Source organism: Sceloporus occidentalis, unplaced genomic scaffold (genome assembly GCF_023333645.1).
Source record: "Sceloporus occidentalis isolate IW3139 unplaced genomic scaffold, rSceOcc1.0.p SCAF_2, whole genome shotgun sequence".
Taxonomy (NCBI): Eukaryota; Metazoa; Chordata; class Lepidosauria; order Squamata; family Phrynosomatidae; genus Sceloporus; species Sceloporus occidentalis.
The window spans coordinates 101525090-101543810 of record NW_028316982.1 but is presented as its reverse complement, the minus strand read 5'-3'; the positions used below and the strand labels follow the sequence as shown (position 1 = coordinate 101543810).

General features: G+C 40.2%; 1 protein-coding gene across 1 annotated transcript in view; it reads right to left on the bottom strand.

Annotated features, from left to right (window-relative positions):
* Window positions 1-18721, bottom strand: part of LOC149318775 (cadherin-23-like) — a 582387-nt gene that overhangs the window by 6884 nt on the left and 556782 nt on the right. The window contains exons 54-65 of the mRNA XM_089510444.1: window positions 16418-16629; window positions 15324-15518; window positions 13785-13895; window positions 12236-12365; window positions 9238-9501; window positions 8146-8307; window positions 6945-7201; window positions 6640-6737; window positions 6134-6254; window positions 5226-5305; window positions 3107-3147; window positions 1988-2048 (exon numbers count right to left, since the gene is read on the bottom strand). Of these exons, the coding sequence (XP_089366570.1) occupies window positions 1988-2048; window positions 3107-3147; window positions 5226-5305; window positions 6134-6254; window positions 6640-6737; window positions 6945-7201; window positions 8146-8307; window positions 9238-9501; window positions 12236-12365; window positions 13785-13895; window positions 15324-15518; window positions 16418-16629 (1732 nt within the window). The remainder of the gene's footprint in view (window positions 1-1987; window positions 2049-3106; window positions 3148-5225; window positions 5306-6133; window positions 6255-6639; window positions 6738-6944; window positions 7202-8145; window positions 8308-9237; window positions 9502-12235; window positions 12366-13784; window positions 13896-15323; window positions 15519-16417; window positions 16630-18721) is intronic.

The window sequence follows — 18721 nt, the reverse complement described above, 5'->3', positions numbered from 1 at the left end:
TAATGCTAAACCATTGGCCAATATGGCTGAGGCTTCTGGGAGCTGGAGTCCAAAACACCTGGAGGGCCAGAGTTTCGGAATCACTGTATTAAGATCATTTTGAATTTTGATCCTGTCCTCTGGGCTATTAGCTACTCCTCCTAATTTGGTGCCATCTGCAAATTTGATAGGCATGCCCTCTATTCTTTTATCCAAGTCATAGATAAAGATGTTGAATAGCATTGGGCCCAGGACAGAACTCTGTGGTATCCCACTGGTAACTTCTCTCAAAGACGAAGAGGAGCCATTGCTGAGCACCCTTTGGGTTCGGATGGTCAACAAATTACAAATCCACCTAACAGTTGCCTAGTCCACATTTTACTAGCTTGTATGCAAGAATATCATGGGGGACCTTGTTGAAGGCCTTACTGAATATGCTACATCCACAGCATTCCCTCCATCTACCAAACTGATTATTTTATCAGAAAAATGGAGATCAGATTAGTCTGGCATGACTTTTTTTTAAAAAAACAAACCATGTTGACTTACTAAGATTAGGGCATTCCTTTCTAAATGTTTGCAGACTCTCTGTTTAATGAGCTGGTCTAAAGTGCTAGTACTGATGTCAGGCTAACAGGGCAGTAATTGTTTAGCTCCTCTTTCCCCCCCTTTTGAAGATGGGAATAACATTTGCCCTCCTGCAGTGCACTGGAACTTCTCCTGTTCTCCAGGAATTCTCAAAGGTTATTGCCAGTGGCTCTGAGATTACTTATGTCAGTTCTTTAAATGCCCTTGGATGTAGTTCATCTGGTCTTACACACTTGAATTCATTTAGATTAACCATGTATACATATACTAACTCTTTACTTATTCTGTACTGTATTTCCCCTACTGTACCCCTACCTTTTCCATGTTCCTCAGGTTGAGCACCCTTTTCCTTTTGTGAGATCAGGGCAAAGTAGGTATTGATCAATATCAGCTATTTGAGAATGAATACATGAAAAACTGGGCCACATGACAGGAGGATATGTGTTTGTTTAGATTAGCACTTTCTAGTCTAGTGTTACCCCATGGACCATTCCTCCTTCACCCTTAATCAACCTCTGATATAAACTTAATATTAAAAGGGATGTTTTAGGCAGGTAGCTGAGAGGGCACCCCAGTGCAGGAAAACTTGCCATGCCATACAAATTTGGAGACCCTCAGCGTGATGGAAGCTGGGGCACGTAGACAGGATAGCTCAATTAAGATTGGAATCTGCATAATCCCTTTACTGATAGGAGTGATTGTAGGTGATAAACATTGGGTTTACACATGAACAGAAGTCCAAGATTACCTCCCTCTGGGAGTGAGACTCCTTTGTCAAGGGACATTCATGGTGATTGTCCTGTCATTTACAGACTTCCAGTTCTATTCTTCCCTCCTCGAAATTTCACTTTAATCCCAAAACTGCCCCGGGATACACCACCAATTTGGTCTTGCCAAAATGCCACCAATTTGGTCTTGGTTGAGGTCAGACAGACACCCTGTCAGTATGTCCCTAGATTCCTCAGCATTGCTGGATTCACAAGCAGCTGCTGACCCATTTCATTTCACAGAATCCCAAATTGGACATCTGCTTCTGGAACTGGTATCACCATTTGCAATGCTAAAAATCACTTATCTTCTACCAGTTTTTATATCGTTACTTCTTGTATGTATGTTTGAGTGTGTGTTTTTGTGTGAAAGTTCATTTCCCCTTTTGCTGTTATAAATAAACCTACATCTGGAACTTAAATTCTGAAAGTCCAGTTTTTTGGAACTGTTACACACAGGTCTGACCCCAGATTTTAAGTTACCCAAAGCCCTCTCACAGGCTTCATTTGAGTTAATTAAATTCTCTTATTTGAGTATTAATTGTGGGTGCCCTCTCAAGATGCTTGCATTTGGGTAATATTGGGCTCGCAGGTTATATGTTTAGACTAGGGTTATCCAGTACTGAAAGTTTCTGAAATTATTGAGAACTCACCCATCAAAGGAATATTTATTTGTGTTTGGCATATCCATCATGTCCATGAAACCTCGGTTACCTGCAGAAGGCAATGTATAGAGTTCAGTGAGAATTATTTACACCAACTAACTTTAGACCTTTACATCTTTTTTTAAATGGACCTGTAGCCTGTGCCTTTAACAGCAGCCTGACACACAGACATTTTGCAGTGAAGCTTTCCACATCACTTATCTGCATGCCAAAGAAAGTTTCACCACTTCTCTTCTGTCTGGTTGCTTCCACACTACCAGTTTAGTCAGGAATTCACATCCTTTGTTCACTCACTTTTTATGGAGAATCCAGATGCTGTTGTTGCCACCCTGTTGCATTCCAGTCCTTTCTCTGTTGTCCACCCATCTTTTTTCAGACCTGATTTATGGCAATTTTCAAAATTAAAACACAAGTGCAGCACCAGCTTGACCAGAGTGTCAAACTGCAATTGAGGTTTTTCAGGACTACTGTGCCTTTAATTAGACATTTTCTCTTTCGAGTCTCTCCCCATTATTACTTCTGTTCCAGATGTAAGCAATATTACTGATGAGCAGACTCAATAACTTCTTAATTAATGGTAAAAAAAAAATTAATGGTAGGGACTGGTGATTTCAATTATGATTTAGTCTCATTAGTTTCTGCCTTTCCTTTATTTTTATAGCAGAAATGGAAAGACTGGAAATCAGTATTTAACCCAGGATCTGAATAATTAAGAAACTATTCACCAGTAATAATGCTGAACAGAAAGCATTAGGGTTAGAAGCTGCAGGGTGGAAGCTACTAATTAAAATTAAAGGGAACCTTTGCTGAATGGGACTTAATTCTATATGAACATTGTAGAAAGATCTTGGTAATGGCTACAAGTGTAACTGGGATAATATAGCACTATATTTTGTGCTATGTAGAACAGGCAGTTTAATTTCAACGTCATCTTATTGTGAAAAAGCAATGCTTCAGCACCATCAAGGAGCCATAGAGTGGAAGCAACCTGTGTCAGGCTGCTGGCTTTACCAGTCAGTGTTATGAATGATAGCAACCTTCTCACATTCATAATGAACATGTTTTCCTCATAAATCAGAAAGAAAAACAATAGTTCATATCTCTCACCTGTGGAACCAGCCACAATCGCTTTTAATTTTCTTTTGTGTCTGCAAAAGAATTTAAACAAAATGAACAATTTGAAAAAGCTACATTCAAGAAACGTATAGTAAAATTTGTTCACAGGTCTAGTGGGGATTAGAATAGTCCCTTAAAATCATCCCACATGTTCCTGTCTTGCATAACCTGAAAGTGTAAGACTTTACTACTCACCCAGCTTTTTATCTCATACTATATTGTGTTCTCCTCATGGGCAAAACAATATCCCTTTTATGCCATTAATGTTGTTTGCTGTTTATGACATTAATGTAGTTTGCAAATTTGATGCAAGTGGCTACTACCTGAAGTTATGCTAAGATATCTGATCCTTTTAAAATTACTGAGCCTGGTCCAAACCCAGGAAGAGGTGATGAGCATCACGAAACACTCTCCTTGCACAAGCAAGGATCTACTGCATTACTCTCTCTCTATGCAACACAGCTTAGGACCTGACCCAACAGTCTGAATGTTTAGCAGTCAGTGGAGGCAGCATCTGTTTTTTCTTAAGGTCAGCCTGATGAGGAACTGTGGCTTTTGGTCACAGACTGGGGTACAATGTAAAGAATGGAAATCAGTTTAAACGGAAAAAAAGAGGTGGCTAGTTCTGCCTCAGGCTGTGCAGGGAGAAACTCAGGGTAGACATCCCCAGCACTTTCCCAAAGATATCTGTGGTATGGGGAAATATATGGCCATTTATCTTTTTGCAAATGTCTAAATTTTTACAATGGCTGAAATTCTAGATCAGTTACATAGTTAAATATACTTAAGCTATGTAGTTGATCTAAAAACTTGGCCCCTGTAAAAAAATTAGGTCTAAAACACACTGGAGAATCAAGCCAGTTTGAGATTGCTTTAATTGCTCTGGCTCAATGCTAGGGAATCGTGAGAACTGAACTGTGAGACATTTAGCTTTCTCTATGAGAGAGCTCTGGTGCCACAATAAACTACGATTCCCAGGATTCCTTAGCAGTGAGCCAAGACAGTTAAAGCGGTCTCCAACTTGATTATTTCTGTGTGTGTTTTGGACTATACTCAACTAAAAATTATATTTAACTAAAAAAAGCCAGCATGGTGTCATAGGCCCAATCCAGACGGGCCTTTGCGGCGCCCCCGTCATGTGCTAGGGGTTGGCTGAGGGCGCACCGCCCAAACTGGCCTCATTCCTAGCACGTGACGAGGGCGTCAAAATGGTGGCACCCTATACACACAGGCGCCACCATTTTGACGCGATGGACACTTAGCGAGTGCTTATGGCGCTGCTTTTTGCGGGTTCTTTTTGCTGTGTGAGGTAGCTGCGTGGTTTGTCCGCTACGACTCCCTCACACAGCAAAACAAGGCGCGGGCAGACCGCCCTTTTTGCACCATAGTTTGAGCACTGGACTATGACTCTTGAGACCAGAATTCAATTACTCAAGCCATGGAAGCCCACTGGGTGATCTTGGGTAAGTCACATAGTCTCAGCCCAGAAAATCCCATTATAAGTTCCCCTTAGGGTTGCAATAGGTTGGGAATTGCTTGAAGGCACCCAACAACAATAATACTTAACTAAGTAGTGTCTCCTGGCCCAGTTTTCCCAACCCTGATTTATCAAGCAACCTCTACCTTGAATAATGGGATTCTGTTTTTTTCTGATCCACCTCTGCTCTCTTGGCAATTACCAGTGCAATAGCCAGAAGCTGGATCTCTGTTGCAATTCCTCTTTGCCCCAGATGTTTGCTCGCAGGGTGGTGTGGGTGGGAGAAGCATCCATCAGCTGCTTTCTAATTGACAGGTGAACAGACTCCTGTCACTTGAAGTGCCTGCTGCCCAGTACATTGGGACTTGGGGATTTTTACAATTCCTACATATTCCCTACACTGCTGGATACATAGGGATTGTGAATATGGATCAGTTATGAATGGGCAATCTAGAGTTACACATTAATAACCATATATTCTAAGTTACACATTCATAACTGTGATTGTAAATTCCAATGAGAATTATTTAAATTTTAAGGATGATTATTTGCACTTTTGTCCAAATATACAGTTTTACTGTGATGTCTGAGATATTCTGTCCTTACATCATGTAGGTAGTGAGGGCTACTCACACTGTTCTGTAGTACCAATTCATGAGGATAAATAACATGGCTGCCAGGAAGAGGAGAATAGCCAGAATGATTATTGCCATCTAGAAATGACAAGAAACAAAACAAAACAAAAAACAAAACAAAGCATTACAGTAGGGATGGAATTTTTAAAAACTTGCATCGCCACCAGCTTAAAGTTTACATATTGTAAATAATCTACTAACTGTGGGATAGCAATAGCTAGCTCAACAGTTATTTGCATTCATACTCAGGCCATTGTTGAAGAATATAAAGCATAATGAATGGCAAAACCATTATTTGATAATCGCTTCGTGAAAATGTTCAATTTAATATGCTTCCTGTCTGCCTTTTTCTCCCATTGATGTCAATCCACCTGAATAATAAATGCTCCTTTTTATATAGTGTTAGAAACTATACATGCATTCTTCTTGTTGAAGAGTCAATATAAAGATGTTGTCACCTGTCCTATAAGACATTTTGTATGTATAATGACTGTATAAGGTAGCCATTAAATATAAAAAAGGTCTCATTAGGAAAGATGATGATGGCTGTAAAAATCCCCACTCAGCCATGCAAAGCCACAGTCACAGTCTTTCAGCCTCAGAAACAAGCAAAACCCCTCTTAGCAAATCTTGCCAAAAAAATTGTGTGATAGGTTTGATGTGTAAGATGGAAATGACTTGAAGGTCTAGAACAACAACAACATCAACAACAACAACACATTGGGTAGAAACTCAGCTAACATTGCATAATCTTTAGCTGCTGCACATTTACTACAGTAATATGAACCTCTGTAAGGGCATCCCTAAGGCAATGCATAGACAAATACTTTCTTCCAGAGCTACTGGATTGAAAGAATTCTAAGAAATGGCAGTAAATTACACTTGAAGTATAAAGGATCATCTTACCTGAAGTGCTGACAGGTCATCTGGAGCCCTGGCTGTGATGGCTGGTTGCACATCCAGGACATTGTAATTCCTGAACAGATTCCGCAACTGCTCCTTATTCTCATCAATCATCTGTATTACTCTGGGAACAGGTTTAAAAAGTATTGACTTGTCATTCTAAAGCTAAAGAATTACACTGGGAAAAAAAAAACCCCTATGTATAACAAAATTAATGTTCACTACCCAGTCATCATTTCTAACTCAATAGATGGTGAGGTGAAGCTCATTCCATTAAACTGCATTTGTAGCACTGTGCACATTATCATTCACCCAACCACTACTTTTTTGGTTGGAGGAGGGTAAGGAAACTTACCCTCATGTATTAGTCGAAAGGAAGAGATGTTATGGGGAAGTGAGAGTGTATACCAAGATGTCTCCTGTTAACATCTCACCTCAGACACAGCTTTTTCCTGTATTTTCTTATGACATATAAATGTATCACATATATAGGAATACAGCATCTTTACCGTTCTACATCCAGAATTCGATTGGTTTCCCGATTCACCACATGGATCAGCAATTCTGTTTGGGCAAAGTTCACACGGCCTTTTTTGTCAACATGGAACTGCAGGAAAGATAGGAAAAATATATTCCTTCTTCTATCTCAACAGCAACTAAACAACATTTGTTATTTCTTTTTGCTAACAGCCGTAAGGCACACCATCCCAAAAGGATGGTCAAATTTTAATTCATCATTCTGAATTTCAACCAGGAGGAACCTACATGAACAGTTTATAAGAAAATGAAAGTGTTGCTCTTAAAGGGTCATTACCTGCACATCATCTGTATTGACAACGGCCCCTGTGATATTAGACAAGAGGCTTATGAACTCTTCCTCAAACTGCCGTACTTTATCTGGGATCTCATTGATTATGATCTTTACCCTCTGATCATCCCGCAGGATATAGATTCCAACAAATGCAGTGTCATTGTGACCAGCCAGATCTGAAGCCATGACATCTACCACAAAGTAGCCAGGGTTGTAGGCAGTGAAAAGGTCAAAAGTCCGAAGTATACCATCTAAGTTACCTATGAGAATAAATAACCATTCAGCCAGGTTTAAAGTCAATCTGTCTCTTCAGAAACATCGCGTCATACAATTGTGTTGGGACTGCACCATTCAGACTGAGGACAGCAAGTGTTGTATTTGCATGTTTTCCCACACCAAATCTCTCTGTACTTAAAAATGTAGTACAGCAGGTTCAATGATTCTAGCCTAGCCATATACTTGATATGCCACTTTCATAAGAGCAAGGAACATACTTTGTTCATTTGCTTGCTTTCAAGACAAGGGAAGCATTTAGGCATTCACTCCCCTAGTTTGCAGTCTAGTGCAGTTCACCTCACCTTTCTGAGTATATAAATTAGCCATTAACTCCCTCAGTTCCAAGAATAATTAAATTTCATCTATCCATTCATTCATTCAAATAGCTATGTGCTGCCCAACAAATCTATATCTACAGATCCCAATGTATGGTACTGACAATTACATTTTTATAACAATATATATTTATAACAAATCAAAATAGTGTTCTTTGTCTTTGCACAAACAGAAAACCCATGTAAAGAGGAATGAGAGAGAAAGGGATGTATTTTAGGTATAGCAGAAATATGAATTTTGTTATAAAACAGTGTTATTAGAGTTTGTTGTATTCTCTTATTTTCTTCATGAAAAACATGTTACAGTTCAGTGTGCCATTCAGCAGATGGATGATGAAGACTGCATAGTAATAAGTGGTCTCACTTGTGTGGCAAATCTGTATTCCCTGCCAACTTCTCTCAAGTATGGCCATTAAGCAACCCTAAAGCCAAAGAAGGCTTCAGATGGTTGTTGGACTGAATGGCCATGGATCTGTTTGTATAGTGTGTCTTGCCTCTTCTAGACACACTAACTAATATATCACATCCTACACATATTACATGAACTGGAGTTTTCAAATGACCCAGATTTCCTTCCAAATAGTCATTCTTACCAATGCTGAAAATGTTGGCCACCTCTTCAGAGTCATTGGAATGTTGCTTGATGTAGCGGATTCCCAGAATGCTATACAAGACCAGACTATTGTTTCCCACATCTGCATCCAGAGCAGCAAGTTTGATCAGTTCAGAACCCACCTTTGCGTCAGTTGCAACCCCTTTCAGCAGGGAAAGAGAAGGGAGGGGGGAGGACAAGAAGCAAGCTAATAAAAGCAGAAGTCATGATACCTAAATATTTCAATGTGCAACTTCATAAAGATAAGCCAATAGTCTTCCGCTTTCTTGCATTTATGAATATAAACATGGCACAGGACAAAACAACAATAGAGCAATTTTCTTATCACTCCTAAAATATGCATAATTTGATCATTGGCTCTGTCCAGTTTGCCTAATTATATTAAATATCATAGGTGGAAAATGTATACCAAAACATATTGGCTTATATCTTGTTGTTACTCCTGACCACAGTAATCTCACTGAATCAGTAGGATTTACCAATGTGTTGACTCACCACTGAATAATTAATTGAATGGGTCTACTCTAGCTGGACTGACCAACAGGATGCCAGCCATTATCTTTTTTAAAAAATGAATTTGAAAATCTAGATATAATTCAGACATAGTTCAGACTTTCATGACTAAATTCATTTGCTGATCCCAAGTACAATAGATTTATTAAATCAATCCATCAGTCACTTAAATAAATAAATCATGTACACATATTTGTGTTGATTCACCAAGTTCTCATTGACTTAATAGGTCTATTCTAGTTTGGATTTGGAATACAGTTAGATCTTTAAAGTCCAACTTTTTTCACTGGAAGAGAGTTAAGCATGAGAGCATCCAAGCAGTAAATGCTTAGTCTGTGCTAAATGTTGTTGCCCAGAACTTCCTTACTAGATTCTTAAGGTTAGTAAAGTGGTGAAGAAGGTAGATTTTGGATATCTTGTATATTCTTAAATCACTTTTCAAAATCTCATTTGTTTTCTTTTTCCATCTGGAATTTTATCCATAGCACACATACAACATTCTTATTCCATCCTATGCTAGGGATTTGAGGAAATGAACTTTATAGTGGGAGGTATTTACCTGCTGTGTATTCTGATTTGGTGAAACGGGGAGGCTGGTCATTAATATCATCCAGGAAGATCCTTACTTCCTGGAGAGTAGTATCAGTGCTGAGGTCCATGGCTTGGAGTCTGGCAGCCCGACGACCCTGAGGAGGTGTCCAGTTCCTATTACTAGAAGCTTTGACAATGATAGAGTAGAAAGCTTCTTTCTCCCTGTCCAAGTCTCGCATCACCTGCAATTTGCCTTCCCGACTCAGTTGGAAATTGTTCTCTCTGTTACCAGCTGTAAAAAAGAGTAAGAGTATCAATAATTGGTGACAGAGACTGCTTTCTTGGCCATCCTCTTGTCACTATTACATAGACTTCAAAAAATGCCATATGCTAATAGACTCTTATGCTACTGTGAGGCACCAAAAGAATTCCTAACCAACCTTTCCCTTCCCACAGTTGGTGCTCAAGGGAGTGAAACAGATGGGAGAAATAAAAAAAAGTTTCCAGCTGCTTTGAAGGTGAAGTGTTTAGATGATGCACACCTTGAAAGCAGCTGGAAGCCAGAATGAAGCCATGTTCTGGGCAAAAAGAAGCGTGGATAGTCCAACTCAAGGCAGAAAATGTGCATCTTCATTGATGAATATAAACGCCTTGACAAAGCAAAGAAATGAAAATGGGACAATTCCAATAGACGTAATGACACCATACAAAAACCAGACATTCTAACAGGAGGGCATGGGGTGAAGGGGGCATGTGGGAGGGGCTCCATGATTGTGCTTTGCTCACATCTGCTTGCTCAGTGTGTATCACTTGCACACCAATGCACCAGTGTTCTGAACCAGCAGAGGATCCCACGTGTGAATGTGTGGCCATGCAATACGATGGCATCTGTAGATGTAGGAAGTACTTGGTCACAGCTGGTATGTTTGTGCGACAGTGTGCATGTATGGTGAGGATGCAACAAAAAACTTTTCTCAGTGGTGCGGCTTGATGTCGTGCCATGCAGTAAGCCTCTGCTTATTTGGCCTGCCTTGGGAGTGGGCCACGCAAGCAGCAGGGTTTCAACTCACTTTCAGAAAAAGCAAAATCAGCGTGCTTTTTCCTGCCCATCTGTTCTGCCCAAAGGTGACTTACATAAAGATGACTTTAAAAAGACTTTGGCGGGATACAGACGGGCAGGGGAAGACGTCTTGGAGGTGTATTCTGCTGAATACGGAGCCTCCAGACCGCCCGCCCCGGGGGCGTGGCTCAGGTGATGGGGCTTCCACATGGGGGGCAGTGAAGACGCCTCACCTGGGGCCGTTTCTGACCCGCAGTTTCCAAACCGCCGCCTCGGAGGACGCTGCAAAGAGAGAGGCAGCTTCCTCACGGGCGGCCAAAAACGGGGCTTTTTTTTTTTCCTTTGCCGGCTGGCGGATGCGCAGCTGCAGCGCTAAGCAGCGGCGGCAGAAAGCCTATGGGCACATTTAAAGTGCCCAAGCCCCTTTAAAACTTTTCCCCCTGCTCTGCCCAAGAACAATGGTGGTCTCCTGCCAGCTGGTGATCAGCTGGTGTTGGCATCCTTGTCCGCTTGCACTTTGCCAGTGTCACCAGCATCATAGATGCCTCCTCTCCTTTGGTCCCCGCGCTCTTGCTGAATCTGCAATGCACAGCTACAGCTGTCTCTGCTGCCACCGCTGTCCCCCTGCCATCCCCCATCACCTCCCTTGTATATATGTAAATATTTACAGTTTTAGCGTTTTTTATTGTTAGGTGAAAATGGCACAGGAATGTGTGTAGGGGTTCACTTTAAAGTCCAAACTTTCCAAGCAGCGCATGCGTACATGTTGCTCTAGGGTTAGGGTTAGGATTAGGGTTAGGGTTACGAGTCTTAAAATGCGCTGCAGCTGTGCTGCAGCTTCCACACCTGCATGGCAGCTGACGCTGCAATTAAAGCCTGACTGCAAACTGCGCATGTTCCAGGACCCCGACTCATTATGTGACGCAGCAGACACGGAGCTTTTAAATGGGCAACTTAAATTAGCGGCGTAGCAATTCTGGCGTACCGGTGCAGCAGCTTACAGATGGAGCTGCGCAGCTGCGCATCAAACGGAAAAGAAGCGGAGAAAAGCAGCACCTTTTTAATGCCGCTTCTTCCCGCTTGGGGCGTGCGGGGGGCGTGTTCATGGCGGCATTCAGGTAGGGCCCGTCTGAAGGCTCTACCTTCATGACGTCATGAATACACCCCTTTTTGCCCGTCTGTATCCCGCCTTTATTTTTTAAAAAAAACAAACCAAAAAAACCACAAATATAGCTAAAACAAACCAGGTTATTGCTAAAATGTCATTAAGCCATCTATAAGACAAAAGCAATTTAAAATATATCCATTATTTTTTTTAAAAAAATATAAACATATGATTAACATTTTGTTAAAAAACAGTCTTCCAGAATAACAAAAAACTCCCCTGCTTGACAGGACAATAAGAAGGGGACTAGAATAGTCTCCTTAGGAATGCATAGCATGATACACAATGTTATACCAAATTTATTGTGTTTGGTCATAGGTCTGCATCTTTCTGTTTACTCCCACATAATGTAAAGTCACTGAATCAATTACTGAATAGTGAGTCAACACATAGGTTAAACTCATTAATTCAATGAGTTAATTTTAATCAGGTCTAGCAGTAGGAATCAGGTCATACTGAACTGACAAAGGCAGAGCAGTGGTTGATATGTTAATTTTTTGCTGATGAGTCTGGAGACTGCCCGAGAAAGGGAAGAAAAAGACAATATCACATCTTCAGGTAGTATCAGATCATCAGTTTAAGGTTATTTTCTTTTCCCAGCACCAGGGAGAAGCATTTGAACTCAAAATGCATTTAACTCAGGAGAAAGAGTCTGGACAATATTTTAGCCTTGGCAACCATTTAATATTATTTATTTATTTATTTATTTATTTATTAAACACTGAATGGGTGATTGAATAAAAACATGATTCAAGCATTGAACAATACAAAAACCATCAAAGGAAATGATGCCAAGTCTACCTGCAATGAAGTAATAGACCATAGCATTGGAACCCTCATCAGCATCCACTGCACCAGTGACATTCCCCACAATGGTTCCAGGGCGTGCATGTTCAGGCACAGAAAGAACCTGGTAAGGAGGACCACCTTTCTGCAGAAGATGTTAGGAAGAAGGGAGAGAATGAGTGAAACAGGGCAATAAAGACAAACAAGAATGATACTTCTCAGCAAAACAGTAAATTATGTGTCATGCCATCCACTCCAGTTTATACATACAAATGTAAATGGGGGCCAGGGTGGAATTTATGAAGTTACAAATAACATCACGTTGTCTTCAAAATGGTTTTAAAACCAACAATAAAAATTGTAACACACAAGCACTAAATATTACTGAATGAAGCAATGTAATATTTTGCTTTGTTTTGTGGTTATGGTTTTATTTCAGACCCTTAAAAAGGGAACTTCCTTCACTATTACTCTTATAAATAGTAAAACCATGGAAGTTACAGTTCTCCAGATGTCCTACTTATTGTGCATCTTTGAACTTAAAAAGGCCCAGGTTCTCTCTTGGAAGTCCTGGGTATAGTTATGGTAAAACTATGTCATTTTAATCCTTAACTGCTTAATTCTTTTTTAAGGGGGGGGGGAATAATGTGTATATATTGTTGTACTATTTTAATTATGTATGCCACTTTGATTGTCTTAACAAAAAGTGGGATATAAATAAAAGTTTTATTATTATTTTTAACGGAAAAAATCTGGTCGGTAGATAAGTGATGTTCAGCTCATTGGGGTAGTGTAATATGTATTAGTAATAAGACTTCATTTTATGAAATTATTCTTACACAGGAAATGTTCTTGTCATTATACTGAAAACCGTGCTTCTCCAGTTTGTTTTGGAAAAGGTACCAGTTATAGAAATGTAGTGATAAGTAACTTCCTTCCAGTATGAAACAAAAAAGTAAGCAAGAACCTTTATACACTGGCCTAAAAGGCCAGCTGGGGGTGGGGTGGGGGTGCAGTTGGGGTGTAGAGCCTCCACGATGCACACCCCGGCTCTGCCCCCAAGACGCCATGATACCGCACGTTGCACAACATGGCTTGCAGCGTCACAACGCTCCTCTGGTGCTGCATTCACATGACACAGTGCTGAAGGAGCACTGTGTAGCTGTGCTGCTGTGGCTACTGTGCCCTTTCCATGGCACAAAAAGGAGCTGCTTTTTGCAAAGCCTTTTCATGCCCTGGAAAAGCCAGATTGGGACCGTAGCGTGCGGCTGCCGTGGCTCTGATCTGGTGAAAATGGAGGTGCCTGCAGGCGGTATTCACAACCCCAAAGCTAACAAATAAAGTAACAAATTAATATATTTCCCCCAAATGAAACTGTTTTCTCAGTCTCCAGGGATTCCAAGCTAATATTATGCTAAATACATTCTGCAAACTGTATCTGGTGAGTTGATATGACATAACAGCTACTTCTTGCACCATGCCTAGAGAAACCCCACTATATACTGAAATCCACTATTCTACAGTTCCAATGAAGTGCATAAGGGGAAGGGATAGACCTGCTTACAGGTGGCCTCATGAAGATGGGTTCATTGTCATCTATATCATCCAGTGCCACTTGGAGAGGTTGCATGGTCTCATATGGTGGTTGCCCTTGATCACATGCCACAATAATCAGCTACGGGAGAAACACACAAAAGGCTGGTCATGTATTTGGCCTAGGGTATTTTCTAGGTTTACTGCATCAAGTGAAGATTAACGGTGAAATAATGACACTGGCTTCAGTTTATCAGTTCTCTATTTGGCTGTATTACACAACAAAGGACTAATAATGGTCAGCATCCTGTCAGTGACATATATTGACATACATACAGTGGTGGACCAGAAGAAGAATGGGGCATCTCTATAGCCTAAATGACTTTCTTCCACATGATACATTGAAGCTGTAGGGATTATAACTCTCAGACTTTTTGGTGAGTTTCTGAAGGTGTTTAAAGCTTTCTGCTTGACATTCAATTAATCAGACAAGACAAGATTAATGCCAGGACATGCACACAGCCACTTCCCCTCCTGTCTGCCACCTCTCCAACCACAGTTAGCAGGTCCACCCCATGACTGGGGAGACAGAAAGCAAAGATTCTGAACAACCTCTGTCAGCTCCAACTACAGCAAGTGGCAAAACACACTACCTGACTAGGGACTGATGCTTCCAGCAAACACCACTGTACCTACTCCCCATGAGTAGAGAGAAGGGACACATTCAGGGGCTAGAGCAAATGCTGTGTGTCTTCAAGTTCTTTTTGTCTTATGATGACCCTAAGGCGAACCTAGAAATACATGTGCTCTTCTACACTCTACACTCCTTTCTGGAATCATGAAATGGGTCCCATGTGAAAGTGACCGTGTAAACTTAGTCAGTTTAGTTTGGAGAGGATGCATACACATTTGTGGTCTGAAATACCTGTTGTAAAGTACAACCTTCCCCTATGGCCAATGTACAAAATTTGTAGTTGAGCAAATGTGGGGAGGAGAACTTTGTTAATGAGGCCAGAATGTCACCAATATGGTAGGGAATGAAAAACATCTCACATTTATGGTATGGTGAAGTACACAAGACTTAAAAGCCAGGAACAATTGTATACTGTCAGGCACACTTACCAATACATTCACCCGATCTGAATTCACACACACTCAGAACTTCACATGGCTGAGAAAAGGGGACAGGGTTCTTAAGGTTACAGATATTTCTAAAAAAGCCCCCTTTGTGGTGTCTACTGTTTATAGGCCTGCACACAATTTATGATGAAGAGACAGAAATCCATCACAACCGTGTTAGGTGTCATTCTTTTTGCCAGTCGATCAGTTGTGTAGACCTGGTTTAAAGATATTAAGTCCTTACAGCATTACTACACCACTAATCCCATTCTGGTGTTCCCCACTTGTTACTGTAGTTGCCTAGGTAGAATATTGTCATTTGGATACCACTTGAGTTGAGCTTGAGAACTTCCTGAACAATGAAGGACAAAACATTTGGCAGCTGGCTGGTATGAACAAACTTTATGGGATACTCCTGTGAAAGCTGCAACATTCTTGCCCAAGCACTTACACTGTACACAGCTTGCTTCTCTCGGTCGAGCCTCATTGCTGTCTGAATAAGTCCACTGTTGGAGTCAATGGTGAAGTATTCCCAGTCTTTATTCCCCGCACCAGTTTTAAGCAAGGTGTACTGAACAGCTCCATTGAGCCCCTCGTCTTTATCTGTGGCATAGACTTCATACACATTTGATCGCAAGGGGATTTCCTGTTTGCAAACACAAACACAATATCAGTGGAAAACATTGTTGAGGATATCAATTTGTAAGTGTATGTCTAAGAAACCATATAGACTATGAGCTGTAGATACTTGGCTTCTGCACACACATGGTTTTCTTCCTCCATTAAAAAAAACCCTTATAGCAGAATGACATGCCAAACACAAGAGAACATTTTTGCATCAAATAAAGCTTTTGTAGCAAAACACCATGTTATAAGGATCAGTTAATACATTACTTTTAGTCAGACTTGATGTAGTTGAAAGCTATATAACACATTAGCTGAAATAGAAATTTACAAGATACGTTTTGCTTTTCAGAATATTCCACACATTCCTACAAATGAAGAAGTAATGCACTAACCAGACCTCATACCATTTGAAACGTTGGCTCAAACTGGGCAATGCATGCTGCTTTTAAACATTCTAACCCAGACAGTTTTCTTATTTGTGTTGCTGCCACCTGAGGGACATCTCAATCCTACATCTCAATTCTAGCACCATTTTGAACATGGGTGAAGCAGACATTACTGATCAAAGCTATTAGGTACATTCCAATCAGATGTAGGACTATAACCCCCCAGAATCCATTTCTTTTATATTACAATTAGAAATATGCCTTAATTGTAAAAGGAAATAAGAGACAAAAATGGAAACCAAAGCAAACTCTGTAACTGGGAAACATCATGGATCTCCCAGCCAGTATGACCATTATCTGTGATGACTGTTTTTTGGTTTTTTTTTTCACCTTTTCAAACTTGAGAAATCCACATATAAATTTATAACAGAAAACAGCCACATTAAACAACACAGCAACATAATCATCTCAAGGTCAGCCCTGGACCACTCTATCAAATCAGTAGCATGAATGATTCTAGATTTGGACTTACCTCTTTAATATGTAAGATGGTGCCATTGGGAGGGCGGACAAACAATGGTCGATTATCATTGATATCAATAACATCCACTTGGAGCATAGTAGTCCCCCAGAGTGGTGGTCTTCCTTTATCAGTGGCCACCACAGTCAAATTGAACCTTTCATAAGACTGTAGACGTCTGCGTGTTGTTATGAGGCCTGAGTCTTTCTGAATTTTGAAAGCCTCTAAGGACACAAGAGACGTATCTCACTTTGGGTACCATATGAATTGTTTTACTACAAAAGCAGTTTATAATGTATTGCTTTTTAAAAAATGAGATAACAATCTAGAACTGTGGTGGAGAATGGCTGAATAAAGAAATCTATACATCAGCAGAACAAACTTTATATTTATTCAAAATCAACAACAACGTCACAGGTTTACATCACACAAATATACTGAATGTAGGTAATACATTTAATAAGAGCTGACCACTGTGTTGTATGTCTTGTTTTCAGAGTAAACTGCGTATTTTCTATATACCAATTCTCTGAAGTGTTGACATTCCATCTCAGTGTTTTACACCAATAAAGGAGCTGGTATACTTTGCACAGGATGGAGACAGATCGTTCTGAACAACAGCTGTATATCTCATTGTCAAAAATCTGGAGAATTTTTTTTGTCTTTCTTGCTCCCAGCAACCATAGGAATGAAATATGAAATTATCACACCACCTGTCTCAACCTTATTTCAGTACTTACAGATGAGAGCTTTGAACTTAGGTTTGAAAATTAATGATGCTATGTTAGAAACTGGGAAATTAATTCTATACAATAACACTAATAATTGATCTTTTAAATTAGATTAGTTTTATTTAATTAACACATTGAAAAAGGTGTTTATGTGGGGCTAGACCATGGAATTCACAGATAACGGCATACAGATTGTCACTATTGAGCTTAGAGGACCACATTCTCTTATTGGTTCCTTCTAAAGGACTCTTTTGGTCTTTTCCAAGTTGTCTTCCTCCAACCTGGAATTTTCCCACACACAGACTAAAAAACCCATAATGACTTTTGCTTGGGGATGGTGGAAGCGCAACACATCTTAGAACAGTCAGGTTGGGAAAGGTTGTCTCAAAGTATGGGAACTCAGCTTATAACCTTTTCAATTTAGCTAGTCACCTATCTGCATCTCTCTTTTCTTCCCACCCTCACCAACATGTGCACTTTACTTACTCCTCAAGTGTCTCATTTGTTAAAGGTTATTAAGGAATGGTATATTTAAGCTAGGTCTAAATACCCTAACGGCACCCTTGAAAGCTTAGCAGGGTCAGTCTTGGTTAGTATTTAGATGAGCAACACCCAGCGAATTTCAGCTGCTGTAGGTTATATTTCAGAGGAAGGAACTGGCAAAATCATCTCTGAGTATTCTTTGCCTAAGAAACCCCATGAAATTCATGGCGTAGTCATATGTCAACAGGTGATTTGAAAGTGCACACACACACACACACACACACATATACACATACACAAACATTTCAGGCAGAAGGCACTGATCCGCTGCAAATACAGCAATAGGTTAAGACTGAAGAGTGGAGAATTCTTAATCTGAATTTTTTGAGACAATTTCTTGTTCCTCTTTGACCTGGGTTCCAGGAATTTCTCTCTTTTTCTTTCCCCTCTCCCTGCTAACTTACCAAACCAAATAAGATTAGCCTGCCTGACAATAAAGATGTGTGATGGATTTCCCCCAATCCTAATACTTCTTCTCTGGAGGCAGCAGACCTTCCTGTTTTAATGAAAGTGACAGAGGGAGAGAGAGAGATACCCACCCAAACAAATTCTAATGATGTAATCCACAAATTTTAATATGCAAAGCTTATTTAGTGGATTAGTTAATTCACTAATTGGGGCATTTAGTAAGAAATTTGGTAAATTAATAAATTAAGCTAATTACTGAGTTAATTCCATGCTCTGTTGCAGAGCCCTCCTTTGCTATTCTGTTTTAATACTGTAATGGCAGAGATGACTTGATTTCAGCTTCAAATCAGCCTCCTACCCCAGCCCTGTTTTTGTAACATCTTGACAAGGGTGCAGATCTAGAAGTCAGATGTATTTACATTTTTGTGACAGTGAAACACAATCCCTAGGAGAGTGGTCGGGTCTCCTTCCTTGGAGGTCTTTAAAGAGAGGCTGGAGGGCCATCTGTCAGGGATGCTTTGATTGTGATTTCCTGCATGGCAGGGGATTAGACTGGGTGTCCCTTGTGGTTTCTTCCAACTCTACAATTCTATTCTATTATTCTAAGTTAAAAGCAATACAAAGCATTAAAATG